General features: G+C 53.8%; 1 protein-coding gene across 2 annotated transcripts in view; it reads left to right on the top strand.

Moving 5' to 3' along the window:
- Positions 1 to 21,168, top strand: part of LOC140406132 (uncharacterized) — a 430,113-nt gene that overhangs the window by 376,984 nt on the left and 31,961 nt on the right. For both annotated transcript variants that reach the window (XM_072494284.1, XM_072494278.1), the window contains 2 exons: positions 4,701 to 4,866; positions 18,049 to 18,219. In XM_072494284.1, the coding sequence (XP_072350385.1) occupies positions 4,701 to 4,866; positions 18,049 to 18,219 (337 nt within the window). The remainder of the gene's footprint in view (positions 1 to 4,700; positions 4,867 to 18,048; positions 18,220 to 21,168) is intronic.

Below are 21,168 nucleotides of genomic sequence, written 5' to 3'. Positions count from 1 at the left end.
CATGTGATCCGGCTTCAGCCAAATGGGAAATTCTGGCGACGTGGGCAAGGGGCACGGGCTGAACCCAGGGACTGTCCAAAATCCGGGCCGGAGGGACAGGAGGAGGCCCGTCAACCCATTGATCCTGTTACATTGTCCCTTCTCTCCAATCCTGTAAATGACGGATGATCTGTTTCCCCGATTTCTGTCTTGGTTCCACAACCTTCAATACCTTCCCCCGAACAAAAATCCCCCCCCCCGGCTCCGCTTTGCCACTTCAGAATGACCCTCCGTCTCAACAGCTTTTTGGGGGAGCGAGTGCCAGAGTTCCACTCCCTCCGTGAGCGTGAGGAACTGTTCCCAAACATCGCCCCTGAATCATCCTGGCCCCGATTTCCAGGTTTTGCTCCTTGTTCTGGAATCTCCGCTCCCACTCGAGCAAATAATTTATCTCCATTGACCCTGTCAAATCCTTTACCCATCTTAAACACCTCAATTACGTCACCCCTGAACCTGCTACTGTGCATTCAGTGGAACACAGACGAGTTCAAAGAGATTTTGGACTCAAAACGTGAACTCAGTTTCTGTCGCCACAGATGCTGCCAGACCTGCTGTGGTTTCCGGCACCTTCTGCTGTTAATTATATTTCGATACAAGGCTTGTCTGTGCAACCTGTCTTTGTCACTTAATATTTTGGCCCCGGGTCACATTCTGGTGAATCTTCCCCCCTCTCCAAGAGCAATACATCCTTCCTGCGATGTGGTGCCCAAAACCAAACTCAGCTCCTCCAGATGTGGATTTGACCAGACTGTGTAAAACTGGACCATCATTTCTTCTTCTTTGAACCTCCGTCCCAGTCTGTGTTGGGTCAAGGGAGTGTGGGATGGAAACTCTCTCTGGATAGCCCTTGCTAGTGAGTAGCAGGAATTGGGGCGGATTCCATCCCAGCCCGTAACCAGGTAACCCCCAGCCCTGTGTGCAGATGTTGCTGTTTGATCTGCAGGTAGAGCAGATGTGCCGGGGGCAGAATCTCCCGATTTTTGTCCTGGGCTGCCCGGTGACCCTGTTCCCGTTGTGAGAAGGGTGGGTCATCGATGCTGTCCTCTCCTGTGACACCCACGCCCCCTTACAAAGGGAGTGAGTGGATTGGGTTTTCTGGCCGTTTATGGGCTGTCGGTCACTGGGTGGATTCCCTGATCCAAGGGGAGGGCACCTTGAAACAGCCCAGGTTTCAAGGACACACCTTTGCACTCGGGGCGTCTGAATCTAGTGACTCTGCCGGGGGTAATCTTGGATCTCTTCCCACAAAGGGAGACCGAGGGGAGGGGCTGGGCCTAATAGAACTTCTTAAAATTGAAAAATACTTGGATGGATGTTTTCACTTGTGGGGGAGACAAAACAGGCGACATCAATATGATGTAGTCAGTAATAACCCCAATAGGGAATTGAAACCTCTTTACCCAGGGTGTGGGGAGAATGTGGGACTCGCTCCCACAGGGAGTGGGGGAGAATGTGGGACTCGCTCCCAGGGGGAGTGGGGTGAATGTGGGACTCGCTCCCACGGGGAGTGGGGTGAATGTGGGACTCGCTCCCACAGGGAGTGGGGTGAATGTGGGACTCGCTCCCCCGGGGAGTGGGGAGAATGTGCGACTCGCTCCCACAGGGAGTGGGGTGAATGTGGGACTCGCTCCCACGGAGAGTGGGGAGAATGTGGGACTCGCTCCCACAGGGAGTGGAGAGAATGTGGGACTCACTCGCACGGGGAGTGGGGAGAATGTGGGACTCGCTCCCACAGGGAGTGGGGAGAATGTGGGACTCGCTCCCACGGAGAGTGGGGAGAATGTGGGACTCGCTCCCACAGGGAGTGGGGAGAATGTGGGACTCGCTCCCACGGAGAGTGGGGAGAATGTGGGACTCGCTCCCACGAGGTGTGGGGAGAATGTGGGACTCACTCCCACAGGGAATGGGGAGAATGTGGGACTCGCTCCCACAGAGAGTGGGGAGAATGTGGGACTCGCTCCCACAGGGAGTGGGGAGAATGTGGGACTCACTCCCACAGGGAGTGGGGAGAATGTGGGACTCGCTCCCACGGAGAGTGGGGAGAATGTGGGACTCGCTCCCACAGGGAGTGGGGAGAATGTGGGACTCGCTCCCACAGGGAATGGGGAGAATGTGGGATTCGCTCCCACAGGGAGTGGGGGGAATGTGGGACTCGCTCCCACGGTGGCTGGGGAGAATGTGGGACTCGCTCCCACAGGGAGTGGAGAGAATGTGGGACTCACTCGCACGGGGAGTGGGGAGAATGTGGGACTCGCTCCCACGAGGTGTGGGGAGAATGTGGGACTTGCTCCCACGGGGAGTGGGGAGAATGTGGTACTAGCTCCCTCAGGGAGTGGGAAGACGTGGGACTCGCTCCCACAGGAAGGGGGGAGACTGTGGGACTCGCTCCCATAGGGAGTGGGGGAGAATGTGGGACTCGCTCCCTCAGGGAGTGGGGAGAAAGTGGGATCCCCTTCCACAGGGAGTGGGGAGAATGTGGTACTCGCTCCCACAGGGAGTGGGGAGAATGTGGGACTCGCTCCCACAGGGAGTGGGGAGAATGTGGGACTCACTCCCACAGGGAGTGGAGGAAATGTGGGACTCGCTCCCACGGGGAGTGGGGAGAATGTGGGACTCGCTCCCACAGAAAGTGGGGAGAATGTGGGACTCGCTCCCACAGAAAGTGGGGAGAATGTGGGACTCGCTCCCACAGAAAGTGGGGAGAATGTGGGACTCGCTCCCACAGAAAGTGGGGAGAATGTGGGACTCGCTCCCACAGAAAGTGGGGAGAATGTGGGACTCGCTCCCACAGGGAACGGGGAGAATGTGGGACTCGCTCCCACAGGGATTGAGGAGAATGTGAGACTCGCTCCCACAGGGAGTGGGGAGAATGTGGGACTCACTCCCACAGGGAGTGGGGGAAATGTGGGACTCGCTCCCACAGAAAGTGGGGAGAATGTGGGACTCGCTCCCACCGGGAGTGGGGAGAATGTGGGACTCGCTCCCTCAGGGAGTGGGGAGAATGTGGGACTCGCTCCCACAGTGAGTGGGGAGAATGTGGGACTCGCTCCCACAGGGAGTGGAGAGAATGTGGGACTCGTTCACTCAGGGAGTGGGGAGAATGTGGGATCCCCTTCCACAGGGAGTGGGAGGAATGTGAGACTCACTCCCTCAGGGAGTGGGGAGAATGTGGGCCTCGCTCCCACAGGGAGTGGGGAGACTGTGGGATCCCCTTCCACAGGGAGTGGGAGGAATGTGAGACTCACTCCCTCAGGGAGTGGGGAGAATGTGGGATCCCCTTCCACAGGGAGTGGGAGGAATGTGAGACTCACTCCCTCAGGGAGTGGGGAGAATGTGGGCCTCGCTCCCACAGGGAGTGGGGAGACTGTGGGATCCCCTTCCACAGGGAGTGGGGGGAATGTGAGACTCACTCCCTCAGGGAGTGGGGAGAATGTGGGATCCCATTCCACAGGGCGTGGGGGGAATGTGAGACTCACTCCCTCAGGGAGTGGGGAGAATGTGGGCCTCGCTCCCACAGGGAGTGGGGAGACTGTGGGATCCCCTTCCACAGGGAGTGGGGGGAATGTGGGATCCCCTTCCACAGGGAGTGGGGGGAATGTGGGACTCGCTCCCACTGGGAGTGGAGAGAGTGCGGGACTCGCTCCCACAGGGAGTGGGGAGAATGTGGGATTCGCTGCCACGGGGAGTGGGAAGAATGTGGGACTCCTTCCCACGGGGAGTGGGGGAGAATGTGGGATTCGCTCCCACGGGCAGTGGGGGAGAATGTGGGACTTGCTCCCACGGGGAGCGGGGAGAATGTGGGACTCGCTCCCACGGGGAGCGGTGAAAATGTGGGACTCGCTCCCACGGGGAGCGGTGAAAATGTGGGACTCGCTCCCACGGGGAGCGGGGAGAATGTGGGACTCGCTCCCGCGGGGAGTGGGAGAGCATGTGGGTCTCACTCCCACGGGGAGTGGGGGAGAATGTGGGACTCACTCCCATGGGGAGTGGGAGAGCATGTGGGACTCACTCCCACGGGGAGTGGGGGAGAATGTGGGACTCACTCCCACGGGGAGTGGGGGAGAATGTGGGACTCGCTCCCATGGGGAGTGGGAGAGAATGCGGGACTTGCTCCCATGGTGGGTGGGGAGAATGTGGGACTCGCTCCCAGAGGGAGTGAGGAGAATGTGGGACTCGCTCCCAGAGGGAGTGAGGAGAATGTGGGACTCGCTCCCAGAGGGAGTGGGGGGAATGTGGGACTCGCTCCCACGGGAAGTGGTTGAGGTGAATGGTATTATTCTATTTAGGGAGAAACTGGATAATCACATGAGGGAGGAGTAGGTGGAGACGCTGACTGGCTGAGATAAATAGACACAGGAAGAGACTCATGTTTAGCATATATACCAGCACCGAGCAGTCGGGCAGAATGGCCTGCCTTTCTCCTGTAGAACTGGTGTAATTCTCGTTCACTGGAGCTAAGAATGGGACGGGGCCGTGTTCCCCAACATTGAACAAACTACCATGTCCCAGTCTGGGTGTACATCACACCATGAAAAGAAGCTGAGGTAGTGGAGGAGAGAGGAGGAGTGGTCTCCTAAGAGAAGGGAGGGGGTCTTTGTGAGTGGGTGGGGGCACAGAGGGGGGGATTTGTTTCTGTGTAACCGTGTCTGTTTGTGACGCAGAGACACTCTCCCGCTCGGGAATGTGAAGCCAGCAGAAGCCTGGGTTCCAACCAAGGTGCCCACCGACGGAGATCAGGTGACCATAACCTGGCATCACCTCCAGCGAGAAATGGAGGGGCGACGGAGGCTTCTGGAAGATTCTCTTCGGCAAGGCTTGGGGTCACAGGTTAGTGCTTCACATCATCATGAAAGCAATTTGAGTGGATGAGATCTGAGGGCTGAAGGCCTGTATTGTGGTGGGACTGTAAATACCCCCCTCTATTCCGGTCTAACCAAACCATTCACCACCTGGGCCCATCCCATTTGATTCTGAGTTTGCGATTCCATGTCCTTCGAGCCCTCAGACTGCATACCTCCTGATGCACGATCAATGACCACTAAAGCGAGGTTGTAGTCCAACTGAAGGCTTTAATAAGCTAGATGTTTCCCCCAGCAGCTCAGGTACAGAATGAGGGCTGCTGGGGCGGCACGGGTTCTTATACCCCGCCTAGCAGGGCGGAGCTACCATACATTCTAACCAATAGGAAGCATACAGTTTCCACCAATGGTGCTTCAGCCTATCAGGTACCGTAATACCTATAATATCACATTCACCCCCTGTTAAAAAAGAGTCCGGTGGGGGTGGTGGCCAGAAACTACAAAACATGGCAACGTGGTATAATTAGTTATGGAGGTACCGTAATACCCCCGTACAGTGTTTAGTAACTATTTACAAATCTGATAGCTATGTACATTTGATGGTTTACCCTTACAGTTTACAGTTAAAATGGAACAATTAGATTACAGTTTACAATTTAAAATGAAGCAATCAGTCGATCGGGGGCCCTGGTCGTCCTCTGTGATCGTCGGAGCTTCGGTGGTGACTCCGGTGGAGGCTCGGGCGTCTGTGACTCCGGGAGCGTGGCTTCGATCTCCATGACAGCTTCGTCACCCCTAGACAGCGCTGGTGGGGAAAACGGATGACCTGGGAAGGGAGCGCCTGCGGGGGACGTCGGTGGGTGGGGGGGGGGGGCCTAGACGGGGGCGGCGGAAGGACCGATCCTCCTGTAAGGTGCTGCGGTGGAGGGAGGGTGGGACTGGTGGCTGGAATGTGCGTGGGGCTCCGGCGGGCGCCAGGTCCCGCAGGGAGACCGTATCTTGTCGGACGTCGGGGTACGCCACGTAGGCGTACTGGGGGTTAGCATGGAGCAGATGGACCCTCTCGACCAACGGGTCCGACTTGTGCGCCCGAACGTGTTTTCGGAGCAGGATAGGTCAGGGAGCTGCCAGCCAGTTCGGGAGCGAGGTCCCAGAGAAGGACTTCCTGGGGAAGACAAGGAGACGTTCGTGAGGTGTCTGGTTGGTTGTGGTACACAGCAGTGACCGGATGGAGTGGAGGGGATCCGGGAGGACTTCCTGCCAGCGGGAAACTGGGAGGTTCCTGGACCATAGGGCCAGTAGGACGGTCTTCCAGACTGTTCTGTTCTCCCTCTCTATCTGTCCGTTACCCTGGGGGTTGTAACTGGTTGTCCTGCTCGAGGCGATTCCCTTGCTGAGCAGGAATTGACGCAGTTCGTCGCTCATAAAGGAGGACCCCCTATCACTGTGTATGTAAGCGGGGAACCCGAACAGTGCAAAGATGCTATGGAGGGCCTTGATGACGGTGGTTGCGGTCATGTCAAAAGAACAAAGAAATGTACAGCACAGGAACAGGCCCTTCGGCCCTCCAAGCCCGTGCTGACCATGCTGCCCGACTAAACTACAATCTTCTACACTTCCTGGGTCCGTATCCCTCTATTCCCATCCTATTCATGTATTTGTCAAGATGCCCCTTAAATGTCACTACTGTCCCTGCTTCCACCACCTCCTCCGGTAGCGCGTTCCAGGCACCCACTACCCTCTGCGTAAAAAAAATTGCCTCGTACATCCACTCTAAACCTTGCCCCTCTCACCTTAAACCTATGCCCCCTAGTAATTGACCCCTCTACCCTGGGGAAAAGCCTCTGACTATCCACTCTCTATGCCCCTCATAATTTTGTAGACCTCTATCAGGTCTCCCCTCAACCTCCTTCGTTCGAGTGAGAACAAACCGAGTTTATTTAACCGCTCCTCATAGCTAATGCCCTCCATACCAGGCAACATTCTGGTAAATCTCTTCTGCACCCTCTCTAAAGCCTCCACATCCTCCTGGTAGTGTGGCGGCCAGAATTGAACACTATACTCCAAGTGTGGCCTAACTAAGGTTCTATACAGCTGCAACATGACTTGCCAATTCTTATACTCAATGCCCCGGCCAATGAAGGCAAGCATGCCGTATGCCTTCTTGACTACCTTCTCCACCTGTGTTGCCCCTTTCAGTGACCTGTGGACCAGTACTCCTAGATCTCTTTGACTTTCAATACTCTTGAGGGTTCTACCATTCACTGTATATTCCCTACCTGCATTAGACCTTCCAAAATGCATTACCTCACATTTGTCCGGATTAAACTCCATCTGCCATCCCTCCGCCCAAGTCTCCAAACAATCTAAATCCTGCTGTATCCTCTGACAGTCCTCATCGCTATCCGCAATTCCACCAACTTTTGTGTCGTCTGCAAACTTACTAATCAGACCAGTTACATTTTCCTCCAAATAATTTATATATACTACAAAGAGCAAAGGTCCCAGCACTGATCCCTGTGGAACACCACTGGTCACAGCCCTCCAATTAGAAAAGCATCCCTCCATTGCTACCCTCAGCCTTCTATGGCCTAGCCAGTTCTGTATCCACCTTGCCAGCTCACCCCTGATCCCGTGTGACTTCACCTTTTGTACTAGTTTACCATGAGGGACCTTGTCAAAGGCCTTACGGAAGTCCATATAGACAACATCCACTGCCCTACCTGCATCAATCACCTTAGTGACCTCCTCGAAAAACTCTATCAAGTTAGTGAGACACGACCTCCCCTTCACAAAACCATGCTGCCTCTCACTAATACGTCAATTTGCTTCCAAATGGGAGTAGATCCTGTCTTGAAGAATTCTCTCCAGTAATTTCCCTACCACTGAAGTAAGGCTCACCGGCCTGTAGTTCCCGGGATTATCCTTGCTACCCTTCTTAAACAGAGGAACACATTGGCTATTCTCCAGTCCTCCGGGACATCACCTGAAGACAGCGAGGATCCAAAGATTTCTGTCAAGGCCTCAGCAATTTCCTCTCCAGCCTCCTTCAGTATTCTGGGGTAGATCCCATCAGGCCCTGGGGACTTATCTACCTTAATATTTTTTAAGACACCCAACACTTCGTCTTTTTGGATCTCAATGTGACCCAGGCTATCTACACCCCCTTCTCCAGACTCAACATCTACCAATTTCTTCTCTTTGGTGAATACTGATGCAAAGTATTCATTTAGTACCTCGCCCATTTCCTCTGGCTCCACACATAGATTCCCTTGCCTATCCTTCAGTGGGCCAACCCTTTCCCTGGCTACCCTCTTGCTTTTTATGTACGTGTAAAAAGCCTTGGGATTTTCCTTAACCCTATTTGCCAATGACTTTTCGTGACCCCTTCTAGCCCTCCTTCCTACTTTCCTTATATTCCACGCAGGCTTCGTCTGTTCCCAGTCTTTTAGCCCTGACAAATGCCTCCTTTTTCTTTTTGACGAGGCCTACAATATCTCTCGTTATCCAAGGTTCCTGAAAATTGCCGTATTTATCCTTCTTCCTCACAGGAACATGCCGGTCCTGAATTTCTTTCAACTGACACTTGAAAGCCTCCCACATGTCAGATGTTGATTTGCCCTCAAACATCCGCCCCCAATCTATGTTCTTCAGTTCCCGCCTAATATTGTTATAATTAGCCTTCCCCCAATTTAGCACATTCATCCGAGGACCACTCTTATCCTTGTCCACCAGTACTTTAAAACTTACTGAATTGTGGTCACTGTTACCGAAATGCTCCCCTACTGAAACATCTACCACCTGGCCGGGCTCATTCCCCAATACCAGGTCCAGTACCACCCCTTTCCTAGTTGGACTGTCTACATACTGTTTTAAGAAGCCCTCCTGGATACTCCTTAAAAACTCCGCCCCGTCTAAGCCCCTGGCACTAAGTGAGTCCCAGTCAATATTGGGGAAGTTGAAGTCTCCCATCACCACAACCCTGTTGTTTTTACTCTTTTCCAAAATCTGTCTACCTATCTGCTCCTCTATCTCCCGCTGGCTGTTGGGAGGCCTGTAGTAAACCCCCCAGCATTGCGACTGCACCCTTCTTATTCCTGATCTCTACCCATATAGCCTCACTGCCCTCTGAGGTGTCCTCCTGCAGTACAGATGTGATATTCTCCCTAACCAGTAGCGCAACTCCGCCTCCCCTTTTACATCCCCCTCTATCCCGCCTGAAACATCTAAATTCTGGTACGTTTAGCTGCCAATCCTGCCCTTCCCTCAACCAGGTCTCTGTAATGGCAACAACATCATAGTTCCAAGTATTAATCCAAGCTCTAAGTTCATCTGCCTTACCCGTAATACTTCTTGCATTAAAACATATGCACTTCAGGCCACCAGACCCGCTGTGTTCAGCAACTTCTCCCTGTCTGCTCTGCCTCAGCGCCCCCCTGTCCCTATTCCCTAGTTCTCCCTCAATGCTCTCACCTTCTGACCTATTGCTCCCGTGCCCACCCCCCGCCATACTAGTTTAAACCCTCCCGTGTGACACTAGCAAACCTCGCGGCCAGGATATTTATGCCTCTCCGGTTTAGATGCAACCCGTCCTTATATAGGTCACACCTGCCCCGGAAGAGATCCCAGTGGTCCAGATAACGGAAACCCTCCCTCCTACACCAGCTGTTTAGCCACGTGTTTAGCTGCTCTATCTTCCTATTTCTAGCCTCACTGGCACGTGGCACAGGGAGTAATCCCGAGATTACAACCCTCGAGGTCCTGTCTTTTAACTTTCTGCCTAGCTCCCTGAACTCCTGCTGCAGGACCTCATGCCCCTTCCTTCCTATGTCGTTAGTACCAATATGTGCAACGACCTCTACCTGTTTGCCCTCCCCCTTCAGGATGCCCTCTACCCGTTCGGAGACATCCTGGACCCTGGCACCAGGGAGGCAACATACCATCCTGGAGTCTCTTTCACGTCCACAGAAGCGCCTATCTGTGCCCCTGACTATAGAGTCCCCTATTACTATTACTCTTCTCCGCTTTGACCCTCCCTTCTGAACATCAGAGCCAGCCATGGTGCCACTGCTCTGGCTGCTGCTGTTTTCCCCTGATAGGCTATCCCCCCCGACAGTATCCAAAGGGGTATACCTGTTCAAGAGGGGGACAACCACAGGGGATTCCTGCACTGACTGCCTGCCCTTTCTGGTGGTCACCCATTTCTCTGCCTGCACCTTGGGTGTGACCACATTTACCTAACTGCGATCTATGACGCTTTCCCCCACCTGCATGCTCCTAAGTGCATCCAATTGCTGCTCCAACCGAACCATGCGGTCTGTGAGGAGCTCCAGTTGGGTGCACTTTCTGCAGATGAAGCCACCCGGGACGCTGGAAGCCTCCCGGACCTGCCACATCTCACAGTCAGAGCACTGCACCCCTCTAACTGACATTGAGTCAATTAATTAAAATTAAAATTAAAAATTTTTAAAAAAATATATATATATTTAAATTTTTTTTTTCAAAGTTACTGTTAACTATCTGTTTCCTAGCACTAGATTTCTAATAGAAATGCGAAAGCTAAATATAGTACTCTCCGATCTCTGGCTTAGATACCCCTCTAAATTATAATTAAGTAATTATGTTTAATTAGTTACCAATGCTTAATTTTTTAAATTTAATGTAGAATCCCAACCAGCCACTCGGGTCACAGCTTTTCTGTGATGTCACTTCAGTTTCCCCCCCAACACACACACTTTGAAAAAGGTATAAAAGTAAAAATGAGTAAAAATCACTTACCTACCTTCTTACCTTCTGAGTGTCTTAGATGTTCTCAGGTTCTCTCCCTGACAGAGACTGCTCCTCCTCCTCCTCACGTCGGGGCAGGGGGTGGCGAATGGGAACCGGGAGTACTCGTCAATCACGTTCAGGAAGTACATGTTGCAGTCGGTGGAGGGGAGGGGGCCTTTGAAGTCCATGCTGAGGCGTTCAAAGGGACGGGAAGCCTTTATCAGGTGAGCTTTCTCTGGCCGGTAGAAGTGCGGTTTGCACTCCGCGCAGATTTGGCAGTCCCTGGTGGCTGTCCTGACCTCCTCGATGGAGTAGGGCAGGTTGCGGGTCTTGACAAAATGGAAAAAGTGAGTGACCCCCGGGTGGCAGAGGTCCTCGTGGAGGGCTCGGAGGCGGTCCACTTGTGCGTTGGCACATGTGCCGCGGGACAGGGCGTCAGGAGGCTTGTTTAGCTTCTCGGGACAATACAAGATCTCGTAGTTGTAGGTGGAGAGTTCGATCCTCCACCGCAAGATCTTGTCGTTTTTTATCTTGCCCCACTGTGCATTATCGAACATGAAAGCCACCGACCGTTGGTCAGTGAGGAGAGTGAATCTCCTGCCGGCCAGGTAATGCCTCCAATGTCGCACAGCTTCCACTATGGCTTGGGCCTCCTTTTCAACTGAGGAGTGGCGGATTTCTGAAGCGTGGCGGGTACGGGAGAAGAAGGCCACGGGTCTGTCTGCTTGGTTGAGGGTGGCCGCCAGAGCTACGTCGGACGCATCGTTCTCAACCTGGAAGGGGAGGGACTCGTCGATGACTTGCATCGTGGCCTTTGCAATGTCTGCTTTGATGCAGCTGCAGGCCTGGCGGGCCTCCGTCGACAGGGGAAAAACTGTGGATTCGATCAGGGGACGGGCCTTGTCCGCGTAGTTGGGGACCCACTGGGCGTAGTAGTTAAAAAACCCTAGGCAACGCTTCAGGGCCTTGGAGCAGTGAGGGAGGGGGAACTCCATAATGGGGCGCATGCGTTCAGGGTCGGGGCCTATAACTCCATTTCGCACTATGTAGCCGAGAATGGCTAGACGGACGGTGCTAAACACGCATTTATCCTTGTTGTATGTAAGGTTAAGGATTTTTGCGGTCTGGAGGAATTTTCGGAGGTTGGTGTTGTGGTCCTGCTGGTCGTGGCCGCACATGGTGACATTATCGAGATACGGGAATGTTGCCCGTAAACCGTACCGGTCAACCATTCGGCCCATCTCGCGCTGGAAGACCGAGACCCCGTTGGTGACACTGAAGGGAACACTTAAGAAGTGGTAGAGCCGCCCATCTGCCTCGAAGGCAGTGTATTTGCGGTCACTAGTGCGGATGGGGAGCTGGTGGTAGGCGGACTTGAGATCCACCGTGGAGAAGACCTTATAATGCGCGATCCTGTTTACCAGGTCGGATATGCGGGGGAGAGGGTACGCGTCCAGCTGCATCAACCTGTTGATGGTCTGGCTGTAGTCGATGACCATCCTATGCTTCTCCCCGGTCTTTACCACCACTACTTGAGCTCTCCAGGGGCTGTCACGGGCTTCAATGACCCCTTCCCTCAGTAGCCTTTGGATCTCTGACCTAATAAAGATCCGGTCCTGGGCACTGTTAGCGTCTGCTCCTGGTGGCGACGGGTTTGCAATCCGGGGTGAGGTTCGCAAACAGGGAAGGCGGGTCGACCTTAAGGGTCGCGAGGCACAGACAGTAAGGGGGGGCATAGGGCCGCCGAATTTGAAGTTCAGACTTTGAAGGTTACACTGGAAGTCTAAACCCAGGAGTGTAGCCGCACAGAGGTGGGGAAGGATGTAGAGACGGAAATTTTTGAACTCCCTTCCCTGGACTGTGAGGTTTGCTACACAAAACCCCTTTATCTCCACTGAGTGTGAACCGGAGGCCAGGGAGATTTTTTCATTAACGGGGTGGATGAGGAGAGAACAGCGCCTTACCGTGTCGGGGTGTATGAAGCTCTCCCTGCTCCCAGAGTCAATTAGGCAGGACGTCTCGTGCCCGTTGATGAATACGGTCGTCGTAGCAGTTGAGAGAGTTCGAGGCCGAGACTGATCCAGGGTCACCGAGGCTAGTCGCAGCAGATGAGAGTTCTCTTCGGGCAGTGCATGGTCAGCCGAGCTGGGGTCCTGGGGGTCCATCCAAGATGGCGGCTCCCATTGGTCGCACATGGCTGGGGGTGCACAAAATGGCGGCGCCCATCCCTCCAACGTGGCGTCCGCGGAACAAGATGGCGGCGCCCGGGGTCCACACGTGGCCCTGGAATATGAAGATGGCGGCGACCGCTGGCCGTATGAGGCCCTTGGAGAAGTTTGTGGTTGCGGTCCGCATTCGCCGCTGGAGACCGCGGCAACCGCATGGGCCTGGCATACCCCCACGAAATGGCCCTTTTTGCCGCAACCCGTGCAGGTGGATGCGCGGGCCGGGCAGCGCTGGCGGGGGTGCGTGGCCTGCCCGCAAAAGTAGCAGCGGGGCCCCCCAGGGTTGCCAGACTGCCTTGCAGCGCAGGCCTGTGGGGGAATGGGGGAAGTCTCTGGGTCGGCCGCGGAGGGGTTTCACGCTGCCCAGGGGGCTGCTGCGCAGTCGGGAACGTAAGCGCGGGCGTTCCTGGAGCCCACGTCCAGGGAGCCTGCAAGGGCCCGTGCCTCCCTGAGACACAGGGTGTCTTTTTCTAACAGGCGCTGGTGGAATTGTGACGATAGCATACCTGCCACGAAAGCGTCCCGGACTAAGAGTTCCGTGTGTTCGCTTGCCGAAACTTGCCGCAGCTCCTGCCCAACACCAGGAGTGCACGGTAGAATTCCTCCAGCGATTCCCCAGGGGTTTGTCGCCTTGTTGCAAGCAGGTGCCAGGCGTAGACCTGGTTTACCGGGCGAATATAGTGTCCTTTTAGCAGCTCTATTGCTGCATCGAAGTCTTCCGCTTCCTCGATGAGGGTGTAAATCTCCGGGCTCACCCTTGAGTGCGGGACATGCAGTTTCTGCTCTCCCGTGGATGTGTTTTCGGCCGTCTCGAGATACCCTTTAAAGCACGCCAGCCAGTGCTTAAAGATTGCCGCTGAGTTTGCCGCGTGGGGGCTAAGTTGCAGACACTCCGGCTTGATTCGGAGCTCCATCCTTTCTTCTTAAAAAAACTAGCACGATCAATGACCACTAAAGCGAGGTTATAGTCCAACTGAAGGCTTTAATAAGCTGGATGTTTCCCCCAGCAGCTCAGGGACAGAATGAGGGCTGCTGGGGCGGCACGGGTTCTTATACCCCGCGTAGCAGGGCGGAGCTATCATACATTCTAACCAATAGGAAGCATACAGTTTCCACCAATGGTGCTTCAGCTTATCAGGTACCGTAATATCTATAATACCATACCTCCACCTCAATAATATCACTTGTCTGCAACCCTGTCTCAGCTCATCAGCTACTGAAACCCTCACCCATGCCTTTGTGACCCTTAAACTCTTTCCAGACTCCCACCTGCTACCCTCCTTAACCTCGAGCTCGTCCGGAATTCTGCTGTCAGTATCCTCGCAAGCACCAAGTCCCATTCACCCATCACCTGCTGTGTATGTCTTTTAAAAATAAATTTAGAGTTCCCAATTATTTTTTTCCAATTAAGGGGCAATTTAGCGCGGCCAATCCACCTACCCTGCACATCTTTGGGTTGTGGGGGCGAAACCCACGCAGACACAGGGAGAATGTGCAAACTCCACACGGACAGTGACCCAGGGCCGGGATTCGAACCCGGGTCCTCAGCGCCGCAGTCCCAGTGCTAACCACTGCGCCCCATGCTGCCCTAGCTGATGTGTATGTTGACCTTCAACGGCTCAGTGACAGTAAACTGCTCGGTGTTAAAATTCACATTCTTTTTTTTCAAATCTGCTACCATCTAGAAGGACAAGAGCAGCAGACACCTGGGAACCCCACCGCCTGGAGGTTCCCCTCCAAGTCACTCACCACCCTGACTGGGGAATATATCGCCGTTCCTTCACTGTCACTGGGGCAACATCCTGGAACTCCCTCCCTAACAGCACAGTGGGTGTACCTACACCATAGAACAAGAGGTCAAAAATCTTAGAATATGGGGTAGCAGATTTGAAACAGATTTGAGGAGAAATTACTTCTCCCAAAGGGTTGTGAACCTGTAGAATTCGTTACCCCGGAGTGCGGGGGATGCTGGGACAGTGAGTAAGTTTAAGGAGGAGTTCGACAGATTTTTAATTGGTAATGAGAACGGGCAGGACGGTGGAGTTAAGGCCAGGATGGGATCAGCCATGATCAAATGGCCCAGCAGACTCGATGGGCCGAATGGCCTAATTCTGCTCCGTGGTTAGCACTGTTGCTTCATAGTGCCAGGGTCCCAGTATGATTCCCGGCTTGGGTCACTGTCTGTGCGGAGTCTGCACGTTCTCCCCGTGTCTGCGTGGGTTTCCTCCGGGTGCCCCGGTTTCCTCCCACAAGTCCCGAAAGACGTGCTGTTAGGCGGATTGGACATTCTGAATTCTCCCTCCGTGTACCCGAACAGGCGCCGGAGTGTGGCGACTAGGGGCTTTTCACAGTAACTTCATTCCAGTGTTAATGTGAGCCTACTTGTGACACTAATAAAGATTATTATTATCTTATGAATTTATGAACCTGTATGGACTGCAACGCAACACCGCCGTCTTCCCGAGGGCAATTAGGGATGAGCAATAAATGCTGTTGGAGACAAAGATACCCACCCCCTGTGAAAGAATCATTTAAAACAAGGAACCTTCATGGTCTCGCTATCTCTCTGTAATCTCTTTCTATTGTACATCTCTCCGGCATCTCTGCGTTCCTTCATTTACGTCCTCTTGAACATTCCTAATTTTAATCGCTTCACTATCGGTGGCTGTGTGTTCAACTGCCTGGGTCCTAAACTCTGGAATTCCCTCCCCAAACTTCTCTGTGCCTCTCTCTTCTTTTAAGATGCTTTTCAACACCTACCTTTTTGACCCAGATTCTGACCACCAGTTGTAATATCTGCTTTTGAGGATGGTGTCAGCATTTGACAGAGTATTTACGGCACAGAATCAGGCCAGGCAGCCCACCTGGTCCGTGCTCCACAGGAGCCTCCTACCCCTCTTAATCTCTGTCCATCAATTCCTTTCTCCCTCGTGTGTGTTTCCTCTTCAATACACCCGGGGAATTCCCCTAAACCTCTCGCTGGATTGGTGGAGTTTATTCAGGTTTCGTTGCTCCGCATGTGCCTTGGGAAGTTTTAGGACGTTGAAGGTGCTACAAAAATGCAAGTCGTTGTTGCTGTTTTTAAATCCAGCCCAGATTCCTGAGTGTGGAGGGTCAGAGAGTGAAGTCTTCTCTGCCTGCCAAGCGTGATCTACGATCTGTCGCTTTCCACGTGTGTCCGCCTGGGTTCAGTCGGGGATATCGAGGCACCGAGCCAATACACACAACACTCACTCACCCAAAGCTGTTCTTCATTTGGCACAGAACTAAAAAGCCAAATTACTGTGGATGCTGAAAACCCGAACTCCGAAGACGAGGAATGCTCAGTCTGGGCAGCATTCCCTGGACAGAAAAACTGAGTTAGCATTTCAGACTATTTTAAGGTTATTCCTGCTTATTTACCAAATTGAACACCGTGGCTAGAGGCCTGGTCTGCGCATCGATACAGGGGTTGAAATGTTACAACTTGCTGTAAGGGGCAATCAGAGAATCTGTATAAGGAGGCCACCTGACCCACTCTGCTTGAGCTATCTAATCCATCGCCTGCTCTCGCCCACAATTGTGCAGATATTCCCCATCAAATATTGATCCAATTCTCTTTTTGAAAGTTACTTTTGGATCAACTTTCAGCACTTTCCCAGGCAGTGCAGCCCAATCAAAACACACTGCATTAAAAAAAAAAAGGTTTTCACATCTTCTTGGATTTTGCTGAAAAGACACATGTTGCTGAAGTTTTTCATCTTGACTCATCAGGACAAACACAATGTCAATTTCAAACAATCGCAACGATTTGTTCTACAGGAGAAATCGGGTTCTGATTGGTTGACAAGTTGACTATGCTGGAGGCGTTGCCGTCGTTATAATCCATGGAGACCAGTAGGCTCCCTGAACCCCCGGGCTATTCAGAAAAGGTGCAAGGCTTGAGCATATTCTTTTGTTTGCAGAGAACCAGTGTCTGTGATGAATGTATCTCACTTCTAGCAAGTGTAAAGTGGGGGGCACGGTAGCAAAGCGGTTAGCACTGTTGCTTCACAGCGCCAGGGTCCCAGGTTCTGTGCGGAGTCTGCACATTCTCCCCATTGTCTGCGTGGGTTTCCTCCGGGTGCTCTGGTTTCCTCCCACAAGTCCCGAAAGATGTGAATTGGACATTCTGAATTCTCCCTCTGTGTACCCGAACAGGCGCTGGAATGTGGCGACTAGGGGCTTTTCACAGTAACTTCATTGCAGTGTTAATGTGAGCCTACTTGTGACACTAATAAAGATTATTATTATTACAAATGAGCCACTTTATGAACTCGACTGATCATCTTCAGTCCTTGTGTGTGAGCTGATGAGCACCAGCCAAAACGTTTTGACAAGTCTCTCGTCTCTTCTCCTCGTTCTTTTACGAATTATCTTAAATCTACGCCCTCAGCTGAGTGACCCTCCTGCGAATGGAGCAGTCCCTTTAATTCTCCATCAATATTCCTGCTCCTCCGTGTCCAGCCTGGCTGTGACTGTGAGCAGACCTGGGGAACTGAGCAGAATGATGTGGAAAATGCTTTTACTACAGCTCGACAACAGAGGGAGCTGTGTGCCCGTGGAAGGCAGTGGATCTCCAGAGCAATCCTTCCGTCCCACTGCTTTAGCCGGCAGGTTCCAGACTCCCAACTGAAGTCTCCGTTTACTCCCCTCTCACCACGTTATTCGCAGCGCAATGCTTTCTGTGGGTTGGTCTTTGGGTAGCTGAATGCCGCCTTTCCAGGAGATTTTGGGACCCGTGATTCATTTCAGGGGTTCCTGAATCTGTGCAGCTGGTATAAAAAAACGGCGTGCGTGTTTGTTGATTTTACAGGGAGTTTGTGGGTTCAAATCCCAGTGCAGGAAGAAAGTGCTGAGGACTGAGACATTAACCGGTCAGCCCTGTAGAGTTTGTGTACAAGATCCTATTGCACATATTTGACACAGGGGCAAGTGAGCTCGCCACAATATCGATTATCAATCCAGGTCACTAAACTATTATCACTCTTGTCTGTGGAGCTCGCTGTGCGAAAATTGACTTCTACCTTTCCAAGATCGCTCCCGGTCCGATGGTTAAATCGTCATTTGTTGTGCAGCACTTTGAAATGTCCTGAGATTATTCAAGGCCGCATAGGGATAGAGTCACACAATGCAGACAAAGCCATTCGGTCCATCGAGTCTTCCTGTTCTTTGACGTGTCCATGGTGTTTTTCCAGGTGTCAGTCACAGCTGGGAGTCTCCACCGTGTCCGCAGAACCTCCTCAACGTCCCCACAGGCAGCCGAGGAACTGAACACTTGGATTACCAAACTCCGAGAGCTGGTCCAAGAGACTGCCACAATCGCTGCACAGGGAGAGGAGGGATCTGAGATCGCGAGGCAGGGAGAGGTGAGATCTGAGATCGCTGCACAGGGAGAGGTGAGATCTGAGATCACTGCACAGGGAGAGGTGGGATCTGAGATCACTGCACAGGGAGAGGTGGGATCTGAGATCACTGCACAGGGAGAGGTGGGATCTGAGATCACTGCACAGGGAGAGGTGGGATCTGAGATCACTGCACAGGGAGAGGTGGGATCTGAGATCACTGCACAGGGAGAGGTGAGATCTGAGATCACTGCACAGGGAGAGGTGAGATCTGAGATCGCTGCACAGGGAGAGGTGAGATCTGAGATCGCTGCACAGGAAGTGGTGGGATCTGAGATCACTGCACAGGGCGAGGTGAGATCTGAGATTGCTGCACAGGGAGAAGTAGGATCTGAGATCTCTGCACCGGGAGAGGTGGGATCTGAGATCGCGAGGCAGGGAGAGGTGGGATCTGAGATCACTGCACAGGGAGAGGTGAGATCTGAGATCACTGCACAGGGCGAGGTGAGATCTGAGATTGCTGCACAGGGAGAAGTAGGATCTGAGATCTCTGCACAGGGAGAGGTGGGATCTGAGATCGCGGGGCAGGGAGAGGTGAGATCTGAGATCACTACACAGGGGGAGGTGGGATCTGAGATCGCTGCACAGGGAGAGGTGGGATCTGAGATCACTGCACAGGGAGAGGTGGGATCTGAGATCACTGCACAGGGAGAGGTGGGATCTGAGATCACTGCACAGGGAGAGGTGGGATCTGAGATCACTGCACAGGGAGAGGTGGGATCTGAGGTCACTGCACAGGGAGAGGTGGGATCTGAGATCACTGCACAGGGAGAGGTGAGATCTGAGATCACTGCACAGGGAGAGGTGAGATCTGAGATCGCTGCACAGGGAGAGGTGAGATCTGAGATCACTGCACAGGGAGAGGTGGGATCTGAGATCACTGCACAGGGAGAGGTGGGATCTGAGATCACTGCACAGGGAGAGGTGAGATCTGAGATCACTGCACAGGGAGAGGTGAGATATGAGATCACTGCACAGGAAGTGGTGGGATCTGAGATCGTGAGGCAGGGAGAGGTGAGATCTGAGATCACTGGACAGGGAGAGGTGGGATCTGAGATCGCGAGGTAGGGAGAGGTGAGATCTGAGATCACTGGACAGGGAGAGGTGAGATCTGAGATTGCTGCACAGGGAGAGGTGAGATCTGAGATTGCTGCACAGGGAGAGGTAGGATCTGAGATCTCTGCACAGGGAGAGGTGGGATCTGAGATCGCGAGGCAGGGAGAGGTGAGATCTGAGATCACTGCACAGGGAGAGGTGAGATCTGAGATTGCTGCACAGGGAGAGGTGAGATCTGAGATTGCTGCACAGGGAGAGGTAGGATCTGAGATCTCTGCACAGGGAGAGGTGGGATCTGAGATCGCCGGGCAGGGAGAGGTGAGATCTGAGATCACTACACAGGAAGTGGTGGGATCTGAGATCGCGAGGCAGGGAGAGGTGAGATCTGAGATCGCTACACAGGGGGAGGTGGGATCTGAGATCGCCGCACAGGGAGAGGTGAGATCTGGGGCGCAATTCTCCGTAATTGGCGCGATGTCCGCCAACCGGCGCCAAAAACGGCGCAAATCGGTCTGGCATCGCGCTGCCCCAAAGGTGCAGAATTCTCAGCATCTTGAGGGGCCGAGCCCTAACCTTGAGGGGCTAGGCCCGCGGCGGACTGATTTCCGCCCCGCCAGCTGGCGGGAAAGGCCTTTGGCGCCCCGCCAGCTGGCTCGAAACTGACTTTGCCGCACGGCGCATGCGCGGGAGCGTCAGCGGCCGCTCACGGCATCCCCGCGCATGGGAGTCTCTTCCACCTCCGCCATGGTGGAGACCGTGGCAAAGGCGGAAGGAAAAGAGTGCCCCCACGGCACAGGCCCGCCCGCGGATCGGTGGGCCCCGATCGCGGGCCAGGCCACCGTGGGGGCACCCCCCGGGGCCAGATCGCCCCGCGCCCCCTCCAGGACCCCGGAGCCCACCCGCGCCGCCTTGTCCCGCCGGTAAGGTAGGTGGTTTAATCCATGCCGGTGGGACAGGCATTCCAGCAGCGGGACATCGCTTGGGGCCGGTGAATCGCTTGGGGGGGGGGGGGGGGGCGCCAACCGGCGTGGCGCGATTCCCGCCCCTGCTGAATATCCGGTGCCGCAGAATTCGGCAACCGGCGGGGGCGGGATTCACGCCAGCCCCCGGTGATTCTCCGACCCGGCGGAGAGGTGAGATCTGAGATCACTGCACAGGGAGAGGTGAGATCTGAGATCGCTGCACAGGGAGAGGTGGGATCTGAGATCACTGCACAGGGAGAGGTGAGATCTGAGATCGCTGCACAGGGAGAGGTGAGATCTGAGATCGCTGCACAGGGAGAGGTGAGATCTGAGATCGCTGCACAGGGAGAGGTGAGATCTGAGATCGCTGCACAGGGAGAGGTGAGATCTGAGATCGCTGCACAGGGAGAGGTGAGATCTGAGATCACTGCACAGGGAGAGGTGAGATCTGAGATCGCTGCACAGGGAGAGGTGAGATCTGAGATCGCTGCACAGGGAGAGGTGGCTGAGGGGAATTTAACCTTTTGTTTAAGGTAGAATACTCCATTCCTGAGAACATGATCATAAATCTCCACTTTACCCCAACTCTTCCTGTAACATCAGTAGCTGCCCAGGAAGTGTTTGATGGTGACAGTGTAGAGGGAGCTTTACTGTGTATCTAACCCCGTGCTGTACCTGTCCTGGGAGTGTTTGATGGTGACAGTGTAGAGGGAGCTTTACTGTGTATCTAACCCCGTGCTGTACCTGTCCTGGGAGTGTTTGATGGGGACAGTGTAGAGGGAGCTTTACTCTGTATCTAACCCCGTGCTGTACCTGTCCTGGGAGTGTTTGATGGTGACAGTGTAGAGGGAGCTTTACTGTGTATCTAACCCCGTGCTGTACCTGTCCTGGGAGT

Source organism: Scyliorhinus torazame, chromosome 2, assembly GCF_047496885.1.
Source record: "Scyliorhinus torazame isolate Kashiwa2021f chromosome 2, sScyTor2.1, whole genome shotgun sequence".
Taxonomy (NCBI): domain Eukaryota; kingdom Metazoa; phylum Chordata; class Chondrichthyes; order Carcharhiniformes; family Scyliorhinidae; genus Scyliorhinus; species Scyliorhinus torazame.
Note: the sequence above shows the minus strand (reverse complement) of the source record. Positions and strands in the feature narration are given on the sequence as shown.